Source organism: Stenella coeruleoalba (genome assembly GCF_951394435.1).
Source record: "Stenella coeruleoalba genome assembly, chromosome: X".
NCBI classification, from domain to species: Eukaryota; Metazoa; Chordata; class Mammalia; order Artiodactyla; family Delphinidae; genus Stenella; species Stenella coeruleoalba.
The window spans coordinates 919,133-946,639 of record NC_137152.1 but is presented as its reverse complement, the minus strand read 5'-3'; the positions used below and the strand labels follow the sequence as shown (position 1 = coordinate 946,639).

Below are 27,507 nucleotides of genomic sequence, written 5' to 3'. Positions count from 1 at the left end.
GGCCGCGGTGGTAGGCGCCTGTCGCTGGGCGCGCGGCCTGGGGCGTGCGGTTCTAGGCGCGGAGTCGAGCTTGGGTCGGGTCGCGGCGGCACCATGGTGCTGTGCCCGGTGATCGGGAAGCTGCAGCACAAGCGCGTGGTGTTGGCCAGCGCCTCCCCGCGCCGCCAGGAGATCCTCAGCAACGCGGTGAGCGGCCTGGGCCTGGCCTGGGCCGGGGTCTGCAGGGCCGGGGTCTGGGGCGGGCCTAGTGGCCCGGGGGCTAGTGACCAGGACTTAGCTGGGGGCGGGGTGGTGTCTGCAGGGCCGGGGCCTAGTAACTGGGAGTGGCCAGTGATGGGGGGGGCAGGGTCTGGTGGCTGGAGACGAGTGACCGAGGGTCCTAGTGACCTGGGCTTAGTGGGGGGCGGGGGCACGGGGGTCGGTTGGTCTGCAGGGCCGGGGCCTAGTGACTGGGGGTCTGGGGTCTCTGCAAGGCTGGGGCCTTGAGGGAACCAGGGGGCAGGACCCTAGTGACCGTGGTCCAGGCCTGTGGGCCGGGGGGAAGGAGGAGTCTACCTGATCTGGGGGCCAGCGTCTTCCAGCCAGGGCCTGGAGACCTGGTGCCCTGCCGGCCGGGGTCTGTGGGCCTTCAGGCCAAGGCCAGGTCTGTGGGCCTGAGCCGTGTCTGTCCAGGAGTTGGGAGGGAGCGGACAGAGGCTCCAGTGGAGGCTTGGTCTTGGTGGGGAGGCCCTGCCTGGTGGGGGGGAGTGGGCTGGGGTAGGGATAGGTGCCGAGTAAGGGGTGCTGCCTGTACCTTCGGGGGAGGACGGGCGGGTGCTGTGCTGTGTGGCGTGGGAGGGTAGGGTAGGGGGGAGTGGAGGGGGCCCTGGCAGGACATGGGCGGGGTGAGGAGCGGTAGGTGCAGAGTGAGGGGTGCCGGCTGGGGTTGTACAGAGCCAAGGGGGGCTCACAGTGTGGTCCAGGGGGACCTGGGGGTGCGGGAGGTCCGTGATGGAGGGGAGGGCGCTGGGATGCAGGGAAGGTAAGAGCCAGCTGGGTGCTCCACGGGGCTCCCCGTGGGGATGGGAGTTTTATCCTCTGTGGGCAAGACCCGCAGTCCTGTCCCCCATCCCACTCTGGATGTCGCTGTGTCCGTGACCTGCCTTCCACAGGCGCTGCCTGGTCACACGTGTTGGGGACCAAGTGAAAGCAGCCATGTTCACCCTCGCGCAGCCCTCGTTAGTGGCATTTTTGTGGCATTTCCTGCAGGCGGTGTCATTTCAGTAGTTTGACCCCTGTGGAGGCAAAGCCTTTGGGACTCTCTGGGAGCCCTTTGACCCCTCGGGGCTGCGGGCCCCAGCATGGCAATCAATACAGCCCTGCTGGCCTCTGCGTGTGCAGAGGTCTTCCCGCCAGCGCCCCCGGGTCCTCTGCAAGTCCCGCACCCCCTGCGGCCGGGGGCTGGCGCTGGGTCAGCACCCAGTGTCTAGACCAGATAGTCAGGGAAGGTGGGCCGCGCGGGGAAAGGCCAGTTCCTGCAGAGCCTGCACGTCCGTCAGCATCCTCAGGTTCCTCCCATAAACCCTCCTGACCCCTTCTGTCCTGTTGCAGGGCCTCAGGTTCGAGGTGGTCCCTTCCAGGTTCAAGGAGAAGCTGCACAAGGCCTCATTCGCTACTCCGTACGCATACGCGGTGGAAACAGCCAAGCAGAAGGCCCTGGAGGTGGCCGGCAGGATGCACCAGGCGAGGGCTCCTGCTTCTGCTTCTTCCTGGGTCTCCTGCTAGGAGGGCCTCTTCAGGTTTTAAACATACGTGTTATCAATAAGTGCAGTTAGTCTAGCGTCTCTGCGGCTGAGGGTCCTCGTGTTGTGCACTGCTGTTAATTTACGTGATAGTATCACTTATAGAACATAGCTTACCTCTTGCTTTGCTAGAATGTAACATACTATTGCAATTCCCATCATAGTATCATTTACGATAAAGAATTGATCTACCTGATCTATTACTAGGTGTTACCATGTCATATGCTATTGTAACTAATATAATAGCATCGTTTATGATATAGAATTAATGTAGTTTATCTGTTACTAAGTGTTACTATATAATATATTGTGATATTTAATATAACAGCATCATTTATGGTACAGAAATAACCTAGCTTATCTACTCCTGTTCCTATATAATATCCTATGGTATTTAGTACGTCAGCATCATTTACGATATAGAAACAATGTAGCTTATCTATTACTGTTACCATATAATATACTATGGTATTTAATATAACAACGTCATTTCTGATATAGAAACAATACAGTCTCTGCATTACTATGAGTGTTACTATATAATATATCATTGCAATTAACATAACAGTATGACTTACGATATAGAACTAACTATAGAATTAATGTACCTTATCTATTATTAGGTCTTACTATATAATATACTCTTATAATTAATGTAATTACATTAATTGTATCACAAATGTATCATTTATGATATGGAATTAACGTAGCTTCTCTATTGCTGTGTGTTACTATCTAATATGCTAATTAATATAATAGTGTCATTTATGATACACAATCAAAGTAGCTTACCTGTTACTATGTGTTATAATAATACCTAATCGCAGTTAACATATAGGACCCATATATTCAAGTTAATGCTGTAAGAAGTATTGGTATAAATAAACGAACATTGACGGACTGATTTCCGGCCGTGGAAAGGTTAGAATTTAAGTGCAGCCAGAGCAGAAGGTTGTGTGCAGGTTTCCAATGAGTGTCTTGGGGTCACGTCTTCCTTGCTTGGCGTGTCGAGGACACTGAAATCTTGCTTTCCGAAGTGAGACTGGATTCGCAAGTAAGCAGCGATGCTGTGTCATGTGCGTCATGGCATGACAACGTGTAAGACGTGCAGAGTCGTCCTTTCTAAAGCTGAGTCTGGATTTCTTGCAGAAGGACCTGCGGGCCCCTGACGTTGTCATCGGAGCAGACACCATCGTGGTGAGTCTGCTTTCTGGCTCTCAGTGTGGCGGGCATGTCCTTGGTAACCGAAATCAAGGCCTCGGCAAGGCTGGTTCTTTCTGGAAGACCTAAGGGAGGATCCGTCCCAGGCCTCTCTCTCTCTCTCTCATCCCCACCCCCCGGCTTCTGGTGGTTTGCCTGAAATCCCGGGTGTCCCAGGGCTTGTGGCCGCATCCCTCCCATCTCTGCCTCCGTCTTCACATGCCTTCTCCTCTGTGTCCCAGTTTCCTTCTTCTTACAAGGACACCAGTCATCATGGATTAGGGCCCACCTACTGCAGTACGATCTCATCTTAAATTTTCTTACATCTGTAAAGACCCTATTACCAAATAATGTCCTGTTCACAGGGCTGGGCATCAGGACCCCGGCAGATGTTTTGGAGGGAAACGGTTCTCGCTAAGATAGGGGTTTTGGCCACTGAGGGCTGGACTTTTTGGTGGGAGGTCACAGTGATCGGTACGGTAGCGGTGCCATGCTGGTGACAACCCTCTGTCTGAGACCCTCGCTGGCCTGATGGCAGGCATCTCCCAGGGATGCTGGGCCTCATTGCTAGGGTACCGTCATGGTCTCCAGGCGAGGGACCACCTGTTTGAAAGAGTCTGGAGTTACTGTGTAGAACAGGGAACTATATTCAATATCTTGTAATAACCTGTAATGGAAACGGATCTGAAATACATATATGTACATATATATATATATGTATACGTATAACTGAACCACTTTGCTGTATACCTGAAACTTACACAATATTGCAAATCAACTGTAAAGAGTCCAGGGTTGGAAAATGCCAGATGGGGTGATCCCAGGGTCTGCCTTGCCCTCAACGTGGCATTTGTTTCTGTGCAGCCCAGGTGGATGGGACCTACCTGTGTGCAGGTGAGAATCAGACATCGTTTCTGGTTCATGCTTAAGGCTGCATGGAAGTAAAAGAGTGAACGGTGCAGGTTCTTCAAAATGTTAGTCGAAGAATTACAATATGACCCAGCAGTTGTGTTATGGGCTGAATTGTGTCCCCCAACCCGATTCCTATATTGAAGTCCTAGTGCCCAGGACCTCAGAACATGACTGTATTTGGAGATGGGGTCTTTAAAGAGGGGATGAAGGTAAAATGAGGTCACTATGGTGGGTTCTGATCCCACAGGACTGGGGTCCTTATAAGAAGGGGAGATCAGGACACAGACACACACAGAGGGATGACCCTTTGAGGACACAGGGAGGAGACTGCCGTCTACACGCCCAGGAGAGAGGCCTCAAGAGGAACCAGCCCTGCTCACACCTGGATCTCAGATTCCAGCCTCCAGGACTGGGAGAAATAATGTCTGCTGTTTAAGCTGCCCCGTCTGTACTGCTCTCGGGCAGCCCCAGCTAAGACATCTACGCTTAGGTACATGCCCCAAAGAATTGAAAACAGGTGTCCAGACAAATATTTGTACGTGAATGTTCATAGCATTATTCGCAACAGCCAAAAGATGTGAACAGCCCAGACATCCCCCCTTTGATGGACGGATGGGGTCCATCCACACAGTGGAATATGACCCAGCCGTGAAAAGGAGCGAAGCCCTGACACAGGCTACAGCGTGGATGGACCTTGAACACACGATGCTGAGTGAAAGAAGCAGACACAGAAGGACACACAGTGTGTGATTCCATTGACAGGAAACGTCCAGAACGGGCAAATCCACAGAGACAGAGAGCGGGTTGGGGTGTCAGGGGCTGGGGAGGGAGGTGGGGAGTGACAGCTCACGGGGATCGAGTGTTCCAGATGATGAAAAAGTTCTGGAACTCAACAGCGCTCCTCGCCCAGCCCTGGAAATGTACCACACACTTGAGTTCAAAATGGTGAAATTCATTATACACATCTCTCCTGCTTTAAAAAAAAAAAAATGTGAATCTAAACAGTAGACAGTGCCGTTTGCACAGACCAGCCCAGGGAGCGGAAAAGGACGCTTTCCCTCCCGTTTCTCTTGCAGGCGGTGGGAGCGATGATCCTGGAGAAGCCTGTGGACAAGCAGGACGCCTACCGCATGCTGTCAAGGTGGGCCTTGGCCGTCCTATGGGGAAGTAGCCCTGCATCCGACAGAGCCTGGGCCCGGTGGAGGGGCCGGGCTTCCTCGGGGTGGGCTGTGGGTGTCCGTGCATCACCTCCCCCGTCTCCCACCGGCAGCCCCTCCAGGTCCAGGTCCGAGCATGGGCCGGTGCCTCGAACGTCCGCTGCGCTGGCTTTGCCCTAACGGGCTCGTCCGGGAGCCCCGTGTCTGCCCCTCCTCACTTTCCTCATCCTGACTCCCCCTGCCTTGTCGCCCCAGGAGCCCAGTGCCCCCGAGCTCCCGCCATGGGAAGCAGGCCCTGTCCCTCTCAGCGTCCCGGAACCCTGCCCCCGGGCGGGAGCGGGGGGCCACACCACCGCCCACCTTCAGGGTCTCTTCCTGGCTCAGCACTCCCACGTGTCTGCGCCCAAGAGAGAGAAGGGACCCGAGAAAGAGCCGCTGAGAGCTGCCAGGACCCGGGTCCTCCCGGCGTGGCCCAGGTGCTCCGTCCTCTCATCCCGTGAGACGGCCCGGCCATCCCCCAGCCCCGACTCCGAGGGCACCGAGCGCCCTCTCGCCTAGACCTGCGCGCTTGCTGCGGGAAGGTTTCCCCGGAGGCCGCGTGGCCAGGGCCGGCGGGTGGACCAGGGGCTCGCGCCCGGTGGTGGCAGGGATGGCGCTGTCTCGGACACCCCACACGGTCGCCTGCTGGGCCCCGTCGTGTCTTGCAGGCTGAACGGGAAGGAGCACAGTGTGTTCACGGGCGTGGCCATCGTCCACTGCTGCAGCAAAGGTACCAAGGCCCCCTCCGTCCCCGTCCCCCCCCCACCCCCGGAGTCGGGCGTCGTGAAGGGAGCCTGGGGTCCTCGGGGACGGCTCTGTCTTTGCTCCCCGTGACCCTGCCTTCCCGTCCTGCCTGGGAGCGTCAGGGTCCCACGGGGAAATCCTGGGGTGCACCCTGAGCGCCCGATGGAGACCGTGCTGGGGGGCGGGGGCCGTCCTAAAAGCCCGTCCCATGCGACCGGCCCAGACGCTTTCTCTGAGGTTTTTGGTCTGGAAGGTGGAGGAGTTCGGCCCCTGTTGGCGAGGGTTTTCTCTGTGTGTGTTTTGGCCGAGCCCTGTGGCTTGTGGGGTCTTAGTTCTCCGACCGGGAATCAAACCCGTACCCACTGCAGTGGAGGCGCAGAGTCCTAACCACTGGACCGCCAGCGAAGTCCCAACGGGCTTTTTTTTTTTTTTTTTTTTTAATGCACAATTTTTAAAGCTGCTTAAGAGATATTTTAGGTCCAGGAAGGACCCTGAGGCTGACTTTGAGCTCTTGGGCTCCCCGAGCACATCCCACAGGTGGGTGACCGCGCACCTGTCTGCTAATTAGTGATTGGGTTACTCTTACCTTCTTGGTCTGTCCTGGACTTTAACCTGTGCTCTTTGGGGAGAAAGCACTTGCTGGACAGTGTGGTTCCTTTACCTGGGGCTTGAGACCACAGGCATCCATCCTTCCCCATCCTGGACACCAGACGTCTGAGGTCAAGGTGGCCCAGGGCCGCGCTCCCTCCAGAGGCTCCAGGGGAGGGTCCTTCTTGCCTCTTCCAGCTTCTGGGGGCTCCAGGCATCCCTGGACTCGTGGCCGCCTCCCTCCCATCTCTGCCTCCGTCTTCACAGGTCTTCTTCTCTGTGTCTGTGTCTCTCCTCTTCTGTCTCTTAGAAGGACCCTGTCATTGGATATAGGGCCACCCTCCTCCAGGAGGACCTCATCTCAGACCCTTTGTTCCATCACATCTGCAGAGACCCTGTTTCCTAATAAGGTCCGGTTCTGAGGTTTTCAGAGGGTGTGACGTTTGGGGGGCACCGTTCACGCCAGGACGGCTGGTGTGGAGAGCCCTCACAACTGGCCGCCATGCACAGCCACCGTACTGTGGGCCTGGGGCATTTCCAGCCCCACAGCCGAAAGCCTCGTGTAGACTGCAGCATCACCCTGTGGTAACTCTGCTCCACGACTTAGCACAGAAACCGGAGGCCCGTGTCATCCGGCTCTGCAGGCTGCAGCTTTTTCTCCTGCTTTTGCCAATTCTGTTGCCCTCTTTCTGTTTTATTCTTTCTCTTTTCCCTTGTCTAAAAGGAACCGTTAACGACCGTGTGTGAATCCCACGCAAAGCTCAGGCCAACTCCCCCCAAAGGCAGCGGCTAGAACCTGGGGACGCGGGGGCCTGGTGCCGGCCACGTACCCTCACTGCGGGGTCCTTCCTTGCAGACGGCCGGCTGGACACGGAGGTCTCGGAGTTCTACGAGGAGACCACGGTGAAGTTCTCAGAGCTGTCAGAGGAGCTGCTGTGGGAGTACATCAACAGCGGAGAGCCCATGTGAGTCTCTGTTGGGAGCTGCGGTGCCGAGTCCCCACTGTGGGCGGCGGATACACCGGGCGCGTGGCTCAGCCTGTGTTGGGGGCCAGGGCTCCTGACGAGCCCGGTGCCCCGGTGCCTGGAAGGTGCTGGAAGGATGCCTTCCTAGGGGTCCCCGTCCCGTGGATGCTCCTACAGCGCAGCCAGCCCTCCCAGGGTGCCACGCCCGCTCCCATGATGGTGGGGCAGCCGGGGCCGGTCCCTGGAGGGCAGAGGTCACCATGACCCCAATGTCACTGACCGCCCCAAAGCGCGCCGGGTCCGGGCAGCAGTCTTCTCAAGGTCACGGAGGCTCAGCTCGTCCTGCAGCCTCGCTGGCTTCACTCCCCACCCCCGCCGGGGCTGGGCTCGGCGCCAGCTGGTGGCTGGTGGCCTCGCCACGGGTCTGACGGTGCCCCGGGGACCAGCCTCCCCATGTATCTTCAGGAAGCGGCTCACTCAGGGTGCTCACGAGGGGCCGGGCACCGACAGCCGTGGGGAGGTGAGCGCAGAAGCCCTGGGCTCCTGAGACCGAGGGTCCGAGCGTGTGTTCTGCTGGTTAAAGCTGGTCTCAGGCCTGCTCAAGGTAAAGGCAGGGGAGAAGAGTCTCCCTGGGGTATTGATCTTGTGGAAGCAGCCCCAGCAAAGGAACTCCCCGACCGGCTTGTCCTTCTGGCGGGCGTGGGAGCCCCCTTTGCAGGGTAGTACGGGAGTGCTGTGCGCCCAGCCCTGTTCGCACCATCTTCTGTGATGAGTCCTCAGGAGCCTCAGATGTGGGGCATCCTAGTCTGCTTGGGGCCCTAAGAAAGCGCTACAGGCAGGGAGCTCGTAAACAAGAGACTTATTTCTCACCGTCCTGGAGGCTGGAGGTCTGAGATCCTGGCGGGGCCAGACTTAGCGTCTGGTGAGGCTGCTTCCTGGTTCATAGATGGTGACTCCTCGCTGTGTCCTCGCCTGGAGGAAGGGGCCAGGGAGCTCCCTGGGGTCTCTTCTGGAGGACACTAATCCCATCCACGGGGGCTGCACCCTCATGACCTCATCACCTCCCCGAGGTCCCACCTCCTGACACCATCGCGTTGTGGGTTAGGATTCCGCAGGGTGCCGGGCTCTGGGTGGTGACGGCTGTCAAGAGCGGAGCTGCTGGGTATCGGGGTGTCTGATCAGGACAACACACCAAAACGAGAGGCAGGGTCAGGCCGTTCACCGCTGCAGCTGCAGCGGGACCAAGAGGCCGAACCAGAGGGCATGCCAGCTCCCCTTTCCCCCAGGAAAGGGCCCGGGCGAGGGTTGGGGGGTGAGCGCAGGCGTGAGGACCATGGGGGTGGGTTCACTGCCGGGGGGCCGCCCAGATCACTGCCCCTGTCGCTTGATGGACCCGTGTCTGGCACAGCGGGAGAGGCGGGGGAGTCAGGGCGGAGGGAGGGGCTTCACGGGCCCCTCTTCCCCCGTAAGGAGGTCTCAGCAGTGGCGCCCGGGGAAGACCTGGGCCGAGGACCCACATGCATGGACATCCGAGGGACGGGGATGCAGGTGGCAGGAGAGTACGGCCGGGGGCCTGGGTCCTTGACAGCAATCCCCCTCCCCTCAGAGAGCCTGCTGGTGGCCATGCGCCAGGCCTGGGGTGGGGGGCAGCTTCCTGAGTGGCCGCCAGGTGCCCCTCGTCACGTCCCAGGGGCGGGACCGAGGGGTCACTGGGATCTGGGCCCGGACGCCCCAGCGCACAGCCACCCGGGTCCAGGGTTGGTGGGTTCCCCTGCAGGGGGCCTGGCTGCAGGTCTGCTGACCCCAGGAAGGTCAACGTCGCTGCCATCTTCTCTACCCTCCTTCCCTCCCCGCTGTGGTTCCCCGCCCCAGGGACAAGGCTGGCGGCTACGGGATCCAGGCGCTGGGCGGGATGCTCGTGGAGTACGTGCACGGGGACTTCCTCAACGTCGTGGGCTTCCCCCTGAACCACTTCTGCAAGGAGCTGGCACGGCTGTACTACCCGCCCCGCCCCGAGGACCTGCGGCGGGTCAGGCACGACTCCATCCCCGCCGTCGACACCTTCGAGAACCTGAGTGACTCGGAGGCAGGTGGCGCAGACCCAGGTCAGAGCGCCAAGGGCGGCCGTGGTGGCGAGCAGGCGGACGGAGACCGGTCACAGGCTCCGCGCGCGCTGGATGCAGCCCTTAACGGGGCGGACAGCCGGCCCCGGTTCCCCACAGGCCTCCTGGAGCTGATGGACGGCTTCAAAGCATCCAAGGTACTTGTGTGATTCATGACCACATGACCCCAACACAGGGGAGCCCAAAACCGCACGCATCCATCCTCGCCCATGCCGGGGACCACAGCTCAAGGTGTCCCAGGGCCGCGCTCCCTCCAGAGGCTCCAAGGGAGGGTCCTTCCCGCCTCTTCCAGCTTCTGGGGGCTCCAGGCGTCCCTGGGCTTGTGGCCGCGTCCCTCCCGTCTCTGCCTCTGTCTTCCTGGGGCTTCTCCTCTGTGTCTGTGTCTCTTCTCTTCTGTGTCTGTCATTGGATGTAGGGCCACCCTCCTCCAGGAGGACCTCATCTCAGACCTTTCACTTCCTCACATCTGCAGAGACCCTGTTTCCACATAAGGCCTCATTCCCATATTTTGGGGGTCAGGGCATGCACATATCCTTTTGGGGCCACCGTTGAGCCCATAACTGTGGTCTGTGCCTGGAGGGGGCAGGGTGGGGTCTGTGCGGGTGTTTGAAGGTAAGCAGGCCTCACGTGACCCCAGCGAGGGGCCACATTATGTCCCAAGTCCAGGGAGGTGGGGCTGGAATGCTGGCCGTGCGGCCGCCTCTGGGACCCTGCAGCCCTGCTGGCCGGGCAGCAGGTGGATGGTGGCCCCCAGGACACCAGCTGCCTGCAGGGCAGACCAGGTCAGTGTGTGTGTCCTCATCGTCCTGTGGCCTCGGGATCCTGGGCAGCCGTCCCAGCCAGAGGGCGTCCTGGGCAGGGGAGGGGGCAGTGCTGGGCCAGCTCGATGCTTCCTGGAACCACCAGGTACCTTTGACCACAGGTTGCCCTGTGCCCACGTGCAAGGCAGCTGTGTGCAGGTGCTTCAGGGAAGCCCCAGGCCCGGGGCCCGATGGGAAGTGGGTTGGGCAGCGGCCCATCCAGCTGGCCGCCACCATCTCTCTGGCTCTTGCGGACGCACTTGTGCACCCGCCCAGCTGTGACACGTGGCCCGGCCCACCCCCTTCCCCACCAGACCCTCTCCTGCAGCTCTGGGCTCCTGGGGGTTGGAGCAGGGGGCGGCCTTGCTCGCGCTAGGGCCCCTCAGGGGTAGCCTCAGTGGCTCGTGGAGAGACAGGACGCTGGCTGGGGAAGGACTGGGGGCCTGACCTTCCCCCCTCCACCCCGGCCACCTTCCTGTCACCTCCTCCTCAGGAGAGGGGACCTGTGTGCCTAGGACAGAAGGTGGTTATGCTGCGTTGTAGGTCAGATTCTCTGATCCACCTGGAGATGCTGGTGCAGACAGCGTTGCTGCAGCCCGTCAGGCTGGCGCCCGGTGGAGCTGTGCTGTGCTTCCACGGTCTGTCGCTCTAGCATCTGTCCATCCATCCGTCTGTCCATTTCATTTGTCTGTCGTCTATATCATCAGGCTATATATACTGTCATCATCGTCTGTCTGTGTACCTGTCATCTGTCCCTCCATCCTCTGATCTAGGTGTAATCTATATCCGTCGTCTATGTGTGTCTGTTGTTTACCTGTGTCTGTTGTTACTATCATCTGTCTACCTTCTGTCCATCCATTCATACATCTGTCTCCCTACCTATCATTTATCTCTCCACCAATCTATCAATCATCTCTCCAGCTATGTGTCTGTGTTTATATCTATCATTTATCTATACACATCATTATATATATATATCATTATCTGTCTTCTCTGTATCCACCATTAATCTAGCTATCATTTACCTATCTGTTTCTATCTGTTATCTATGTTTATCTATCTGCATCATCAATGTATGCATACCTATGGTTATCTACCTATATAACTATCATCTGTCTATCCATCCCTCTACTTATCTGTGTGTAATTTATATCTATTGTCTCTCTATATCTGTTATCATCTGTTTTCTCTCCATTGTTCATCCATCCATTTTCCCATCATTTCTCTGTCTTTATCTATTTATCTGTCATCTGTCTATCCACCTGCTTATCTGTCACGTCTATCTGTGTCTATCGTCTGTGTCTCTATCTGTTTATCTATTTATCTGTCACCTGTCTATCCACCTGCTTATCTGTCACGTCTATCTGTATCTATCGTCTGTGTCTATTTTTATTCCTATCTATGTATCCACCCATTTATTTATCATCTCTGGCTATCTGTATATATCATCTACATGTCTATTATTATCACCTGCCTACCTGTCTATCCCTCCATCCACCCATTTACTTATCACCTGTCTGTATCTGTCACCTACCTACATACCTCCCCATCTGTCCGTCCACCCTCGTGTGACACGGATCTCCTTACAAAGGTCTCCCAATGGCGGACCATGCCGACCAAGCCGGGGTCTGCTGGGGGTCTTGGAGCAAGTGTCACCCACCCCCGCCCAAGGTCAGTCATGGTAGTTCTAGACGCAGCTCAGGTAGGGCCCTTTCCCGAAGTGCCCCTTTACTCGTCCCTGGAGGTGTTTGCGTTACGACGAGGTGAGAGCTCCAGGGAGGTTTACGGTGTCACGTGAGGGTGTGTCCTGAGCAGCGTGGAGCGTCCGTGCCCTGCGCAGAGGCCCCGTCTCCACGTGGTCTCATCCTGAGGTCCTGGGACTTGGGGCATCGACATAGGAACCTTGGGGGGACACCACACAGCCCCTGACAGCAGCGCTTTGGTCTTTCTCCTCTGGGACAGTTTCTCCGCTTGGTGTTCATCGACTTGGTCTTACTTGGAGCAAACCTTGTACAACCTGGAGCCTAAACCCACTCGCCTCTGCAGAAGTTTCCCTTGATGAGCTCGATGTTTTTGACCATCCTGCCGTCCCTCTTTGGAGTCCCTGGGAATAAAGAGCAATTGATAAGTCATGTTGTACGTCTAACTGTAACTGTTCTTCACGGACAGGTCCTGTTCACGGCTTGCAAGCTCAAACTGTTCGATGTGTTAAAAGACCAAGGCCCCCTGCAGGCCGTGGATGTCGCCCGCAAACTCAGCACCTGCGCGGGCAGGACTGAGCAGCTGCTGGATGTGTGCGCGGCCCTGGGTTTACTGGAGAAGACGCGCAGAGGTGAGGGGCTTCCTGGGTGTCTTTCCAGCAACTGTGCCTGCGAGACCAAGTCACCAGGTGGCAGTGGCTTCTGAGCCGAGGCAGGGAGGACAGACCATGCGTCATCCCTGTGCCCCAAGAATGCCCCAGAGGGTCAGGAGCGGAGGAAGGATGGAAGGAGGAAACGCGCGCGCGCGTGTGTGTGCGCGCGTGTGCGTGTGTGCGTGTGCTTGTGTGGTGTGTTAGGAGACAGGCTTCTTTATGGGCTCAGAGGGCCTGTATCAGCCAGGGTTCTCGAGAGAAACAGCCCATAGGGTTTGCATGGGTGCACAGCATAGATGGCAGTTTATTCTTCCTTATTTGCTTAGATAGGCAGACAGATGAGGTGGATGGATGGATAGGTAGATATCAATTGATAGTAGAGATGATAGATAGGTACGTGGATGGCTAGCTAGATGATAGATTAACAGATGATACGTGGATGGGTGAATGGACAAGTAGGTAATAGATGGGTGGGTGGATAAATGACGGATAGATGATTGTTTGGTTGATAGGTGGGTGCATAGATATGTAGATAGATAAGCAGATAGATGGGTGAAGAGGTAGAGGATAGAAAGATAGATAATAGAATAGATATGATGGATTAGATAGATAATAGAATAGATATGATGGATGCATAGATCAATGATAGATGATAGAAAGATAGATAGATAGATGATAGAAAATACATGATAGATGGAGGGATGGGTGAATAGATAATAGATGGGTGGATGGATAAATGATAGATGAACAGAGAGATGATAAAAAGATAAATGATCGGTATATAGATCATGTATACATGCACAGGTGATAGATGATAAATGAACAGGTGGATGGTAGATGGACGAATAGGTGATGTTGAAGATAGATGATTACTAGATGAGAGAGATACATGTAGTGACTGATAGGTAATAGATGGATAGGTAGACACGTAGATAGACAGACAGATAAAACGAAGTAGACGGCGTAGGTGGTAAATGGACGGATGAAGGGTGACAGTGTGGGTTTGCTGGGTGCACAGAGCTCTCGAGGGTGTTCTCAGAGCAGAGGGTGCTACGGATGGTCCTTGAGCAGATGGAGAGAGGCAGGGGCTCAGAAGACCCCAGAGCAGGAGACACAGCATCCCTTCTGTGGTGAGCAGGGAAGCAGGGTGCTGGCGGAAGCCCCCCAGAGCCACCCCTCATACGAGAGGCGGACAAGTACACGCTAAAGATTTGGGTCGCAGGATGCAGAACTTCCCCCCAGCCAGAGCATCTTAGTAATGTTCTCCTCCATTTTTTAAAAAAATGTATTTATTTATTACGTTTGGCTGTGTTGGGTCTTTGTTGCTGCGTGCGGGCTTTCTCTAGTTGTGGCGAGCAGGGGCTACTCTTCATTGTGGTGCGCGGGCTTCTCATTGCGGTGGCTTCTCTTGGTGTGGAGCACAGGCTCTAGGCGCACGGGCTTCAGTAGTTGTGGTTCACGGGCTCAGTAGTTGTGCACAGGCTCAGTAATTGTGGCACGTGGGCTCAGCAGTTGTGGCGCACGGGCTTAGTTGCTCTGCGGCATGTGGGATCTTCCCAGACCAGGGCTCGAACCCGTGTCCTCTGCATTGGCAGGCGGATTCTTAACCTCTGTGCCACCAGGGAAGCCCCTCTCCTCAACTGAAAATAATGACCAAATGTGGAGAAAGGGTCCAAGGTCCGGACTTCCAGTCCCTGCTACCTGGCAGACGCCCTGCAGGGTCCTCAGCTGAGCCCTGCCAGCCGCTCCTGTGCCTCTGCACGGGGCCTGGGGTGGGGCGGGCGGGGTGGGTGTTGCCCGTCAGAGGACCCCAGGCCTCAGAACTCAGAGCTCTCGGTCATTAGGGAACACTGCTCAGCGTCTGTGACAACCTAAATGGGAAAAGAATTTGAAAAAGCACAGATACGTGTCTATGTGCAACTGAATCACTCTGAGTGCACCTCAAACCAACACAACATCGCTCACCAACTATACTCCAATATAAAATAAAAAGTTTTTAAAAAATATATATTTATATAATTAAAGATAATAGTCTTTAAAAAAACACGTGTGAGGACTTCCCTGGCGGTTCAGTGGTTAAGGCTCCACGCTTCCACTGCAGGGGGCCTGGGTTCCACCGCTAACTAAGATCCCGCGTGCCGTGCGGTGCCACCACAAAAAGGAAAAAAAGAAAATTAAGCAACAGTAAAAATCCAGTTTCTAAAACAAAGACAACATGTAAAGTGCCAAATGGGGCTTCCCTGGTGGCGCAGTGGTTAAGAATACGCCTGCCGATGCAGGGGACACGGGTTCGAGCCCTGGTCCAGGAAGATCCCACATGCCGCGGAGCAGCTAAGCCCGAGCACCACAACTACTGAGCCTGCACTCTAGAGCCCACAAAGCACAACTACTGAGCCCGTGAGCCACAACTACTGAAGCCTGCGAGCCTAGAGCCCGTGCTCCGCAACAAGAGAAGCCACCGCAATGAGAAGCCTGCGCACCACAATGAAGAGTAGCCCCCGCTCGCCACAACTAGAGAAAGCCCGCGTGCAGCAACGAAGACCCAATGCAGCCAAAAATAAATATAATTAATTAATTAATTAAAAAAGAAAGTGTCGAATGGACAGTTAGTTTCAATAAACTTTTTAAAAGTTCAGAAAAGGAAAACCGTAGACACCACGCTGTTCTGTCCGTCCGACGACAGATGGTGTTACGTGGGGCTGTGGAGGTACAGGGCGTCTCAGCCACCGTCCCCTCTGCCTGCAGCCTCCAATTCTGCAGGTAGGGGTGTCTCGGAAGGGCCCTTGGAGACCGGGCCGGATGAACAGCCCGCCAGGAAGTGGGAAGAGAGCGGGGCGCCCCGTACCCCTCAGGGCTCCGGAGAGGCAGACCCCGCGGGATATGGACAGATGGGTCCGTGCCTTTGGGCTCCGGCGCGTCTGAACCCCTGCGGCTGGCCGCTCGGTGCTTCTCTGCTCTCAAGGCCGTCAGCTAATGGGATGAGACCCACCCACGTTACATAGGGTCACCTCCTTTACCCGAAGTCTGCTGACTTGCAGGTCGAAGCACATGACCAAACCGCGCCCTCTCCCCGACGGGGACGTCTCACTGGGGACTGTAGCCTGGCCAAGTGACCATCCCAGGGGCTTGGAGGGTCATCTCGAGGAAGAGCAACACCCTTGCGTCGTTCTCTGGGCCGCCTCTGGGCGTCCGTGCGCTTGGCACTTAGTCAGATAGACATCCCGATGACGCTGGGCGGTGGCTCGCCCCGCGGTCAGCTGAGCCGTCACACGGCGCTCCGTCCTTTCAGGTTACAGCAACACGGAGGTGGCGACCCTGCACCTAGTGTCAGACGGCGAACACTCTCTCCAGGGCGTGGCCGAGTACAATGACGCCCACGTCTGGGGCGTCTTCACACGCCTGGGCCTGGCCGTGCGGGAGGGGGCAGAGCAGACCCGCGGGGCTCTGGGGGCGATGGAGGAGGAACGCCTGTCCCAGGTACTGTAACCCCCGTGTTCCTTTTCACGCCCCGTCTGTGCTGCGAAAGGACCAGTGGGCACGGACCAGTGGGCACGGAAACGTCTCAGATTCTGGCCGACGTGGGAATCCCTGCGGGAGGCCGCCGTGACGGGGAGCGTGCGGCTGGCTGGTCACAGCTCCTGAAAAGAGGGCTTTTGTAGGAAGGGGCTGCCTTGACTCAAGGCACCGTGTTTCCTACGTGGAGTTGCATTGCACAGACTCCTGGTTCTTAGCGCAGGGTGTGCAAAGGGCTTCCCGGCCCTTCCCCCGCCCCCTGGCACCCACGACCCCTGTTCACCGTTGTGTGGGAGGGAAGGAGTCTCAGAGGGTCTTGGAGGGTCTTGGGTGATAATCTGAGGGTCTTGGGTGGTCTGGGGGGTCTCGGAGGGTCTTGGAGGGTCTCGGGGGGTCTTGGAGGGCCTCGAGGGGTCGTAGAGGGCAGTGTCCTGGGAGATGCTGAGGTCCCCAGGCCCGAAATCTGGGTGAAACGGCAGCAGCACCATCGTGGCCTCAGGCAACGAGTCCGGCCCCCTCGGGCCCCGGTCTGCACCCCCTGCCCCTTGGGATTTCAGCTGACTCCCTGCCCATCCCTCGCCTCCTGACCACCCTCAGGAGCCCTAAGAGTGTCAGGCCCAGGCGGGTCCCCTGCACGCTGTCCTGCCGGCCTCCTTCTCTGCCCCAGGGACTCATTCCCTCCCACCTGGGTGGGGCCCGAGCACACGTGGACCCCACCGGGGAGCTGGGCAGGGAGCCCTGGTCTCTTGTAAACGGTCAGATCAGATCCTCCTCAGTGAGGCGACAGCTGAGGGGGCAGGGGGTCGTTACCCCCTAAGTCCTCCTGGTTTGGTCCAGTGAGACCCGAGTGGGGAGTCGGCAGTCTCCCAGGAGGAGACCCCCTGCAAACTGGAAATCAGACCCAGATAGTGCGCTGTGTCAGGGTGCAGTGGAGCTGCCCTCCTGGCAACGCTCCAGCCTCACCGCCTAGGTGGACACAGTTCAGACCCAGTGCCCCCTCCCACCCTGCTCTACCCAGACCCCTCTCGCCCTCCTCTCCTCTACCCCGGACCCTCCCCGCCCTCCTCTACCCCAGGCCCCCTCCCACCCTGCTCTACCCCGGACCCATACCCCTCCTCCTCTACCCCAGGCCCCTCCCACTCTCCTCTATCCCGGACCCCTCCCACCCTGCTCTACTCAGACCCCTCCCACCCTCCTCTACCCAGACTCCTCCCACCCTGCTCTACCCCAGACCCCTCCCACCCTGCTCTACCTAGGCCCCTCCCACCCTGCTCTACCCCGGACCCTCCCCGCCCTCCTCTACCCCAGGCCCCTCCCACCCTCCTCTACCCAGACCCCTCCCACCCTGCTCTACCCCGGACCCCTCCCATCCTGCTCTACCCCAGACCCCTCCCACCCTGCTCTTCCCAGGCCCCTCCCACCCTCCTCTACCCCAGACCCCTCTCCATGATCCCTGCTGAGCTCCCCACCCACACGAATGCCGGGTGGAACCTCATCCCGGGTGCAGGACGGCCTGCGCTCCGGGTGGGTCTCCTCAGACCTGCTTCCACCACCAGAGCAGGGAGCTGACGCTGCAGTTCATGAGGGCCAAGCACAGCCTCAGCAAACTGACCGCCCACCACGTGGCCACGGCCTTCGACCTGTCCCGATTCGCCTCTGCCTGCGACCTGGGAGGTACACTCACCCCCCCCCCCAGGAGTCGGGTGCAGAGGGCTACGTGCTTTTCTTCTTTTGTATTAAATCTAGGGCACCTTACCTGCTAATGAGACTTGCAGAATGGGTTTATCTCTACAAACCATCTGAGGACCTAAATATATCCAGGGTGGGTGCGGGGGCTTGAGCTGATATTCCCAAGTGCTAGGAGGTCCCGGGGATGGCCCAGGACCCCCGTAGAGGTTATGGGACCCTTCCTGGTGGCTGCCAAGTAGGGGAGGGGCTGTGGAGCCCGTCTGCTGCCTTTGCGTCAGGTCTAATTATGCCACACACACCCTCCACCCCATCCCAACCAATCCTTTCCCCAGGACAGTGGACGGAGGAGGAGGAGTTGCCCTGCCCAAGCGGTGTAGTGGGATTGGTGTCCAGGAGGGCTCCTGAGCTGCCAGCTTGCGTTTCCCCACCCTCTGCTCGCCTGTCCTCCTGGCGGTCCAGAGTGGCTGCTGTGGCACCAGCCATTGCGGCTGCATTCCCGCAGCAGAAAGGGGCAGGGAAGAGTACGGCTCCCTAGAGCTTTGCTGCCAGGATTCCCCACGAGTCTGTGCCCACCCCACTCACCTGCTCTGGGCCAGCACCCGCCCACGAGGCCCTGACTTTGAGACACCAGTGGTCTCCCCACTGGCTGACCTCATTTCAGGGCACAAGCTCAGGCCGCATCTGAGAGCATCGTTTTGGTTTTGTCAGAGCTGAACTCTGGAGACACTCCAAGGGCTTCACACATGCCAGGAGGGTCCAGAGTCTGCCTTTGCTTCTCGCAGGCTGCACGGGCATCCTGGCCCGCGAGCTCGCCCAGGAGTACCCGCGTCTGCAGGTGACGGTGTTTGACCTCCCAGAGGTCACTGAGCTCTCTGGGGGCTTTCAGCGTGGCGGACGACAGACAGAGCGGATCCGCTTTGTGCCAGGTTAGCGTGGCTTTGTGTCCGCTGGGCGTCAGCATTTGGGTGACCTTATTTATCTCGTATGCAGAGCGGGTGTGTGTGTGTGTGTCGGTATACGTGTGTGTGTGTGTGTATCCGTCTCTCTCTGTGTTTCTGTCTGTATGTCTGAGTGTGTACATTTCTGTTTGTGTGTTTCTGGGTCTGTGGGTACGTATCTGTGTATATATGCACATTTCTGTGTGTTTCTGTGTCTATGTACATGTATATGTATGTATCCGTGTGTCTGTGTGTAGCTCTGTCTTTGTGTGTCTGTGTGTGTCTGTATCCATGTTCCCGTGTCTGAATATGTTTGTATCTGTGTATCTGTATATCTGTGTGTATTCTCTGTGTGTCTGTATGTGTCTTATATCCATGTTTCTGTGTGTTTCTGTGTCTGTGTGTGTATATATACTGGTGTGTCTGTGTGTCTGTGTGTGTCTCAGTGTCTCTGTGTGTCTGTCTCTATACATGTCTGTATCTGTGTGTCGATGTGTTTGTATATGCGTATGTGTCTGTGTGTGTACGTGTATCTTGGTGCGTGTTTGCACATCTGCACACAGGGGCGCATCTGCAAACCCCGAGAACAGGAGTTTGAAGTTCTCAGTGAGGGGAGTAGCCGGGCGGGAGGGCAGGTGGGGATGGGCACGGGCCAAGATCGGCGTCTGCAGATGTCGACCAGCGACCCAGGCCTCACAGGGAAGTGACACGGGGGCTACAGCAGGAGGGCCTTGGGGTGGATGTGAGGAAGGACTTCCCGGCGGGGCCGGATTGAAAGGAAACTCTTGACATCTGGTGACTCATCCACACTGCGGCCCGGCCTGAGGGTGGATGTGCTAGACGGGCCTGTGCCCCACGACCACCTGATACTTTCCTACTTAAAAAAAAAAGAGCCAGTCACCCTGCTGTGGACTGAATTGTGTCCCCAAGTGCCTATGTTGAAGCCCCACCCCCAGCGTGACTCTTATCTGAAGGTAATTAAGGTGAAGGAGGTCACAAGGGTGAAGTCCTAATCCCGCAAGACTGCGTCCTTAGAAGGGACACCAGGAACGTCTGTCTATGTATCTATCGTTTATCCATCATCTGTCTATCTATGTATGTAGCGTTTGTCTGTCATCTGTCCATCCATCATCTATCTGTATATCGTTTATTTATCTATCATCTGTCCATCCATCCACTTAGTCATCTATCAGTGTATCTATCTGTCCATCAATATCTATTTATCCGTCTATCCATCCAAGTATTATCTATGTATGTATCATTTGTCTGTCTGTCCGTCCATCATCTATCTACCTGTGTATCGCTTATCTATCATCTGTCCATCCATCCACTTCGTCATCTATCAGTGTATCTGTCTGTCCATCCATCTATCATCTGTCTGTCTGTCCGTGCATTATATCTACCATCTAGCTATCCATCCATCCATTCATCCATTTATTCATCTATCATCTATGTAACTATCAATGTAGCTATCTACCCGTCTGTCATATCTATCTATCTTTTATCTACCTGTCTTTATATCACTCATCTATCATTTATCTATGTATCATCTATTATTTCTCATCTATGCATCCATCCACCTATCATTTATGTCCTATCCTGTTTCTCTATCTAATATCTATTATCTGTCTATATCATGTATGTATCCATCCATCATATCTCTTCTATTATCTATCATCTATTTATCTATCACATGTCTATATCTCTCCATCCATCATATCTGTTATCAATCTATGTATCATCTGTGTATCTGTCATTTATCTATTATCTATCTATCCAATATTTATCAATCTATCAATCATTTGTCTAGCCCTCTGTCTTTATATCAATCATGTATCTAGCATCTGTCTCCCTCTCTGTTATTTATCATCGATCTCTCCGTCCATCCATTCACCTGTCACTTATCTGTTCTTTCTATGTATGTATGTATCTATCATCCATCTCTCCCCACTGTGAGGACACAGCGAGTAGGCCACTACCTACAAGCCCAGCAGAGGGTCCTCCGCAGGAACTGACCCTGCCAACACCTTGATCTCGGATGTCCAGCCTCCAGACCGTGAGAAATCAGCGTGTGTTGTTGAAGCCCCTGTCGGTGGGACTTTGTTGCTTCTGCCTGAGCTGACAGACACACCCTAAAGCTTCAAATCTAGGAGCAGCACGATGGAAGCTGTGCTGCTGCTTCACCACGTATAGGAAGGAGAACCACAAAAGCAAACCACAGCTGCACCTCTGTGCAGCTGTCTGGGGCCGCCCCGTGTAGACTTGTCTGCACCCCCGTGTTTACTCTCCCCTCATGCCAATTCGAAAGCAAGCAGTGTCTGCTTGCTTTCTTGTTTTGTCTTGTGTGTGTAAACGTGAGCTACATCTGACCCTTTGTGGAACGAGGCAGGGTTAGGAGTCACAAATAGCAAAGGTGCTGTGTCCACAGTTACAGACACACATTGGGTAGATGCAGGGACAAATGACCCCAAACTGGGGGCTTAAAATGACCCGAATCCATCCTCCTTCAGTTCTGGAGACCAGACCTCTGAGGTCGAGGTGTCCCAGGGCCGCGCTCCCTCCAGAGGCTCCAGGGGAGGGTCCTTCCCGCCTCTTCCAGCTTCTGGGGGCTCCAGGTGTCCCTGGGCTTGTGGCTGCCTAGTTCCCGTCTCTGCCTCCGTCTTCACGGGGCTTCTCCTCTGTGTCTGTGACTCTCCTCTTCTGTGTCTTAGAAGGACATTGGATGTAGGGCCACCCTCATCCAGGAGGACCTCATCTCAGACCCTTCCCTTCATTTCATCTGCAAAGACCCTATTTCCAGAGGGCCCGTCCCCAGGTCAGCCCTTGAACGTCTCTTCTTTGGAGAACACAGATCTCCCCACTGCAGGCAGCGTCTCTTTCGGTTTCATCCCTTGTAGAACATGGTGCAACTCCTTTCTGTCGGGTGCAGGACCAGTTCCTGTGGCCCTAACGGTTCAATGCCATTTGTTTTTAAACCAGGTGACTTTTTCAAAGACAGCCTCCCGGAAGCAGATCTGTACGTCCTTTCCAGAATTCTGCAGGACTGGCCGGATGACAAACTCCACAAGCTACTGAGCCGGATCTCAAGCAGCTGCAAACCAGGTGAGACCACATCACGTACTTGCCTTTTTCAACACGTAAAGACAGTTTCCAATGTTAAAAAAAGCGTACATTTTATAGAGGAAGCTCCCCGTCCTCCAGCCCGCCGTCTGGTGCTCAGTTTACCGGCTCCCTGAGGATGCACCTGATTCTCGGGTGTCAGTGATGCGTTTCGGAACTTTATGGTGCCAGCGTCTGGGGCTTGGGCTCGTGGACACCCCCCCACCCACCCTAGCCATGTCCCTCCCCAGGCCCCGCCGGGCTCAGGGTCTCCCTCCTCCGATGATGATGATTTTCCGGGCTGCTCTGTGGTACCCAGCCTCTCCCCACGGCGCTCGGGGCCAACGTGGGTCATCGGGCTCGTGGAGTCGAGGGCAGCAAGCCGCCCGGGCCCCTCCCTGGGTCCCCACGTCCAGCGGCGCAAGACGAGCTCTCTTTCCACGTCCTGCGACCCCGGCGTCTCCCGGGGCACCTCCACTGCCTCTTCTGTGCAGTTATGAAACAAAATATTCAACAATCCGGGGTCATCTTCAACTCCCAAATGCCCCTCCTGTTCTCCACCTCTCAGGAAAACGACCCCCATTCCCGATCTTTTATTTGGGACAAAAACCAGAGCGAGGGTCGAGTCCATGCAGGCAGTGTCTGCAGGAAGTAACCACGTGGCAGCCGTCCTGGGGCCCCGTCTCCTATAGCCGTGACCTGTTCCCAGGACCCACGCGGTTCAGTACGACTGCAGCCCCTCCCCTGGGGTCTGAGCCCTGCAAGCTGTGACGAGCATCTCCATCTGGGGCACCCAAAGGGCCGTTTCTTGTTTGTTTGTTTGTTAGATTTATTTATTCTTTTTTTAGACTGTAGTTGCTTTACAACGTTTTGTTAGTTTCTGCTGTATAGCAAAGTGAATCAGTTGTATGTATACATATATCCCCTCTTTTATTTTATTTAATTTTATATACACTTTTTGGCTGCATCACGCGGCATGCGGGATCCTAGCTCCCCATCCAGGGATCAAACCCGCACCCCCTGCATTGGAAGCGTGGAGTCCTAACCACTGGACCGCCAGGGAAATGCCTAGGAAAATATTAATAAAAGCGTGGAAGGCTAAGTAAATTTTTTAAATGAGCCAGTTTTAGGCCCCCAAACAACAGTGTAGTTAAGGCATTCTTGTTGGTCCCTGTAGCACAATGAAGAGGGTCCCCCCCCCAAATTCACGTCCACCTAGAATATTACTTGGAAGCAGGGTCTTTGCTGATGTGATGAAGTGAAGGGTCTGACATGAGGTCCTCCTGGATGAGGGTGGCCCTAAATCCAATGACAGGTCCTTCCAAGAGACAGAAGAGAAGAGACACAGACACAGAGAAGCCCCAGGAAGACAGAGGCAGAGACGGGAGGGATGCGGCCACAAGCCCAGGGATGCCTGGAGCCCCCAGAAGCTGGAAGAGGCAGGAAGGACCCTCCCCTGGAGCCTCTGGAGGGAGCGCGGCCCTGGGACACCTTGACCTCAGACGTCTGGTCTCCAGGACTGGGGGAGGATGGAGGTCTGTGGTTTTAAGTAGTTTGTTCCGGCCGCCCCAGGACACCCACGCAGCCTGTGAGATGCGGGTTTTCGTGTGGTCACAGGAGCATCACACGGACATTCGGGGTACCCTGTCCAAGAATGTGGCCCCAGGAGGGCCGGTTCCTGTTTGCTCCCTGCTGTGCCCCAGCCCGAGAACAGAGTCCCCACATAATGGATGGAACACAGTTGAGAAGGAAGGAATCACAAAACAGGGGTGCCCCCGGGGGCGAAGAAGGGCCGGGAGATGTGAGAGCTGGATTCTCACCCGCCTCAGAGACAGGCACTGAACCTGGGGACAGTCAGTTCCACGTTGCCTTTATGCTGTGAAGGGTTTTTGGGGGGCGGGGGTGGGGGGGTGGGCATGGGTGTGTTGGAGCTTAGACCTGCTGGCTAGAACCGCTTGTTAAATGTTCAGCACTCCTGCCAGCCAGCTCATACCAAGCTGTCAGCGTGAAATTGGCAGTGGAGGAAATCCTTAGAGCTCAGAAATTGGCAGGCACGGGGAACCAGGCTTCCCTCCACCCCCGTAGCTGGGATTGCAAAGGTTGCCTGCACCCTGGGTACAGTGGGGGTCACAGATAAGAACTGAGCGTGACCTCCTGGGAATTCCCTGGCGGTCCAGTGGTTAGGAGTCTGCGCTTTCAGTGCCGAGGGCGCGGGTTCAATCGCTGGTCAGGGAACTAAGATCCTGCCAGCTGCACGGCAAGGCCAAAAAAAAGAAAACAAACCCTCAATATAGGGCTTCTGAAGCCGCTGAGTTAATAAACCCGTGTAGCCGTGAGTCTGAAAAACATAAAAACTGACAGAATGAGCACACCATATGATCCCTTTTTTTTTTTGCGGTACGCGGGCCTCTCACTGCTGTGGCCTCTCCCGTTGCGGAGCACAGGCTCTGGACGCGCAGGCTCAGCGGCCATGGCTCACGGGCCCAGCCGCTCCGCGGCATGTGGGATCTTCCCGGACCGGGGCACGAACCCGTGTCCCCTGCATCGGCAGGCGGACTCTCAACCACTGCGCCACCAGGGAAGCCCGATCCCAATTCTTTTTATTGAAGTATAGCTGCTGTACAATGTTACATAAGTTACAGGTGTACAGTATAGTAATTCACCATGGTTAAAGGTTACACTCCATTTATAGTTATTATAAAATATGGACTCTATCCCCTGTGCTGTACCATACATCCTTGCAGCTGACTTTATACCTAATAGTGTGGAGCTATGATCCCAGTTTTGTTAACTTCACGTTTACTTAAATGCCTAGAACCCAAATGAGATTTTGCACCAAAATTCTCCCAGTTACCGTCACCGGCAAGCAGAGCTGGGGCTCGTGTGCCACCACCTGCTTTGTGTCTCTTCTCGGGGTCCCCCCGGTAACCCAAACAAAAGGAAGAAGCAAGCGCGAGCTACCTCCTGCCCCTCTGCTCTCTGTCCCAAGGCTTGTCTTCTCCCGGCTTGGTTCCCCCTTCTTCACAAGCACTTCTGAAAATACATACACAGAGAGTTGGACAGATACAGGTGTGTGTACACACACACATGCACACTTTCTACTTCTCAAGGCTCTCGTGTAGGTTGTTCCCACCAACAGTGCAGCTCCACATATAAACACCACTCTATATGAAACAGAGAACCAACAAGGACCTACTGTACAGCACAGGGAACTCTGCTCCAGTACGTTGGAATAACCTATAATTGAAGAGAATATAAAGAATATATATTTATATACATACATGTATAACGGAATCACTTGTCTGTACACCTAAAACTAACACAACGTTGCAAATCAAGTATAATTCAAAAAAAAAAAGATAATCTCGCTGAACCAATTAAACGTCAGAAAAAAACAAATCGTGCTCCTGGCACCGTCGTGGCCGGTGCTGTCCCTGTGCCACGCAGGTCCGCCAGGGGCACCGCTGCCAGGGAAGTCCCGGTGCGGTTCATTATGGCATCAGGGAGGCTGCAGCCGTGTCCCTACGTTCAGAATCCCTGCCGTCCGTGTCTTCCTGCAGCGAATCCCTTCAGTGGGGAGCCCGGGGCACCCGCAGCCTGGGTCCTGAGACTCTTTCCCCACCCCGTCTCTCTCTGTCTCTGTGTGTCTGGCTCCCCAGGCGGTGGCCTCCTGGTGGCTGAAGCGGCGGCAGAGGAGGAGGGGGCGTCGCAGAGCCCCCGGCTGCGGACCCTGAGCGCCGGGCAGCCCCGGAGCCCCGACGAGCACCGGCGCCTTCTGCAGCGACACGGCTTCCAGGACGTGCGGGTGGCGCGCGCGGGGGACCTGCTGTGCGTGGTCCTGGGCACCCGAGCTGCGCCCTGAGGGTCACCGGGAACCCGGCGGGGCCCAGCACCCGGAAGTGAGGGGTTCCTGGAGAGCAGGTGTCACCGGACACATTAAAGGAGGCGGAAAGCACGGCTGTCTCCGCGCATCTGTGACGCGCCCGGGTGGTGGGATGCGTGGGCGGGGGGACCCCGGGGCCGGCGAGGGATGCGCGGGCCAGGCCAGGTCCCCAGGTGATGTCAGCATCTCCCTCGCTCCCTCTTAGCTGGTGACTAGATCTTGGCGCATCTAGACCCTACTCCCCAGTGTTTCACTCCTATTTTCAGTGCGTTTGTCCTCTGCCCTCCCGGCCGCGTGCACCTTCTCTTACCTTCAGGGCGGCGGAACCTACCTCTGCCCCCGTCCATGGTGAAACCGCGTACAGGAGCTCACGCGGTGGGAGGTTTATGGGGTCAAGATGCTTGTTTACTGCAAACGTTCTCCAGGTACCTGGGTGAGGCTGTGTCTCTTCTCTTAATGACTAGGCGAGTACAGTGGTGACTGCGTAGCAATGTATACGTTGTCTGTTACGTGTACACCATTATTGTTAGGAAAAAATGCCCCGAATGTCAGATGGGGTCCTTTCAAACAGGCCCCCTGTGAGTGTTGACATTCACCTGTGCTTTCCAGCTAAAACCACCACAGACTCTTAGATACATAACTTCCAAGAAGAGAGACGTATGTATAATTTTCTAGGTGTAAGGATATATTTTAGGGGCTTCCCTGGTGGCGCAGTGGTTAAGAATCCGCCTGCCAACACAGGGGACACGGGTTCGAGCCCTGGTCCGGGAAGATCCCACATGCCATGGAGCAACTAAGCCCGTAGGCCGCAGATACTGAGCCTGCGCTCTAGAGCCCGTGAGCCACAACCACTGAGCCTGTGAGCCACAACCACTGAGCCCGTGTGCCACAAGTACTGAAGCCCATGCACCTAGAGCCTGTGCTCCACAACAAGAGAAGCCCCCGCAGTGAGAAGCCTGTGCACCGCAATGAAGAGTAGCCCCCGCTCGCCGCAACTACAGAAAGCCTGCGCTCAGCAACGGAGACCCAACAGCCAAAAATAAATAATTTTTTAAAAATCCCTTATAAAAATAATATATTTTATATATTTAGAGCATATAAACTATGTATGTCATATATAAATGGGTAAGTATATATTTGTAACGTATAATATATACACACACACTAGTATATAATTTTGGACGGACTCCAAGTTTTAAAAAATCACAGATTGTGTCTCCATGTGAGACACAGACAGAGGAGGGAGGAAATGAAACACTGGCTATAAAGGGAGCTGTGCCATCCCGATGGAGCGCCGGCAGCTCTCCTGAGTGAGAGGGACAAAGGAGAGGGGTCACGGTCCCTCCATCCGTCTGGCCCCCGGGTGGACCTGCAGCCTCAGTGAAACTGCAGCTAGGGTCGCAGGAGACCGCCCACCGGGTCCCCTCTGCCCGCCGCGTCCCTTCACCTGGGCAGGGCGGTGCTTGGCTGCTGGCAGGGCCACATCCCCCGCGCGGTGGACCCGGGGTGACGCCGATCCTGTTCACTGGGGGCCACTCCCTTCAACCCGCTTCCTACCCGGGAGGAGAGGTGAATCCCTGCAGGTGACCCTGCGTCAGCCAAGGGCACCGTGTTGCAGCAGGGCTGGGTCCCCAATACCAAGCGACGGGTACAGGGCATGTGGAACGCCCGTGCTCTGGCCGGGCAGGGAGCCAGCCGTCTTGACACTGGGTTTGCTAGAAGA

General features: G+C 56.0%; 1 protein-coding gene across 2 annotated transcripts; it reads left to right on the top strand.

The window, feature by feature from the left end:
* On the top strand, positions 1–26,269 carry LOC307179930 (putative bifunctional dTTP/UTP pyrophosphatase/methyltransferase protein). Of its 2 annotated transcripts, XM_079909792.1 has the most exons (13): positions 1–186; positions 1,591–1,722; positions 2,931–2,978; positions 4,970–5,034; positions 5,758–5,819; positions 7,278–7,386; positions 9,259–9,646; positions 12,479–12,641; positions 15,952–16,139; positions 17,732–17,849; positions 18,647–18,790; positions 21,782–21,904; positions 25,561–26,269. In XM_079909792.1, the coding sequence occupies exons 1-13, from the start codon at positions 94–96 to the stop codon at positions 25,761–25,763; spliced, it is 1,836 nt and encodes a 611-aa protein (XP_079765918.1). In that variant the 5' UTR covers positions 1–93; the 3' UTR covers positions 25,764–26,269. The 2 variants fall into 2 exon arrangements, with proteins under 2 accessions (XP_079765918.1, XP_079765919.1); XM_079909793.1 differs by lacking the exons at positions 1–186; positions 1,591–1,722; positions 2,931–2,978 and adding an exon at positions 4,124–4,383.
* The last annotated feature ends 1,238 nt before the right edge of the window (positions 26,270–27,507 follow it).